At 48.6% G+C, this 1,512-nt stretch overlaps 1 protein-coding gene across 1 annotated transcript; it reads left to right on the forward strand.

Annotated features, from left to right (window-relative positions):
• Positions 1 to 543: 543 nt before the first annotated feature.
• Positions 544 to 1,019, forward strand: LOC118647282 (the record flags this gene model as incomplete). Its single annotated transcript, XM_036291868.1, has 1 exon — positions 544 to 1,019. A coding segment is annotated over one exon (429 nt), but the record flags the coding sequence as incomplete, so codon positions are not given.
• Between the last annotated feature and the right edge of the window lie 493 nt (positions 1,020 to 1,512).

A 1,512-nucleotide genomic window follows, 5' to 3' on the forward strand; every position in this document is an offset into this window, starting at 1 on the left:
TTGGATGCATCACGATTAACAAAAGGTGTGCATGCGATTAACTGAGAGAGAGAGAGAGAGAGAGATAAAGAGAGATTCGAACAAAAATTTACGACTCTCGTCGGACTTTCGTTTCGGCGATTTTCAGTACATCGAATGGAAAGTACCCGAGTACCGCGCGAACATTAACACTTACGACTATTACGGCACAGCAGCACAGTGATCAAAATCGACGAAACGGGCGCTATTCTTACCGCCCTTTCTACATAAGCGATTGTTAACTGGTTATTTCCTACGGTCGTGAAGCCGGATGGTTTAAGTAGAGAGTTACGACTTTGAAGCTCGTTATGCATGCATAGGCGCGAGCATAAAACATTGGAATTGCGCGAGCAAGCAAACGAACGAACAAACGAGTGAGCGAGCGAACACGAGCGAACAGCACGCTGGTTTCGATTCGTCGTCGCATATCGGCGCGTCCCTTAATCTTTTCTTTTTTTTTTCTCTCTCTCTGTCCTCGGAGACGACCCAGTGACACGGCGATGACGCTCTTGGCGTTAATCGTGCCCTCTCTTTCGCGAAGGCGAGAAACGCCTCGCGGCTACGGTCCTCGGTGCAGAAAGCCGCGCACCGTTCGTCGCGTCGGCGAGGGCGACGACGGGCGTCGTTATTCGCGCTGATTTAGTTGAAGGCTGCGGATTTACGGATCTACCCTTGCTGTGGCACGCGGTACGTATACGACGGGCCGCGCCGAGCCCTTTCTCGTTAGCCGCCTACATTATATTACCCATCGAGCGGCATACATCATTCCCTCTTTATGTAAGTATCTATAACGGCCCGAGAAACATTTGCAGCTCTCGCTCCGCGCAAGGGAACGAAACGGAACAGCGCGGCTGGATACGCGAACGGTGCGCCCGCGTGGGCTGGGCCGGAGTGTGGTGCCGGTGCAGCGGTGCGGGTGAACCGTTCGTGACCGCCGCGCCGCCGCGGAATTGATGTACTGCGTCCGGGGAACAATGCCTCGTACCGGCATGCGACCAGTGCCGCGTTGCGGTGCGATCTCTTGGACCGCGCCCGGCCGCGTTGCGGAGACGCCTACGTCCTCCGAAAATTAAGGACACTCGAAGCGAGTGTCTGACAAATGTAATATATGAAAGCTTAATGGTCGGTTACATGTAGTGTAAATTAACGAGCGGAGGAGTTGTCAACAACTTTCTCGTTTTCCCAGTCCAACTATCTAGCTGTATTACATAATTACAAACTTGTTTCTATCGTACAAATTAGATTTCCGAATTTCCTAAGAGTTTTGGATCAGTAAAGAAGTTTGCTGTAACGTTAACTTAATTTTTTTTTATTGGTGACTATTCTTGGAATAATACGTTTTTTTTCTTTTTAATCAACTAACACACATATTTATTAAGAAAAACGCATTTGATTAGATACCACCTTTAAAATTAAATGAGAAATTATATTCATTTACGTTCATAGGCGGGAACACATTTACCACGAGCATCGTATACATTCGACGGTGCATTG

This window comes from Monomorium pharaonis, chromosome 1 (assembly GCF_013373865.1).
Source record: "Monomorium pharaonis isolate MP-MQ-018 chromosome 1, ASM1337386v2, whole genome shotgun sequence".
Lineage (NCBI taxonomy): Eukaryota > Metazoa > Arthropoda > Insecta > Hymenoptera > Formicidae > Monomorium > Monomorium pharaonis.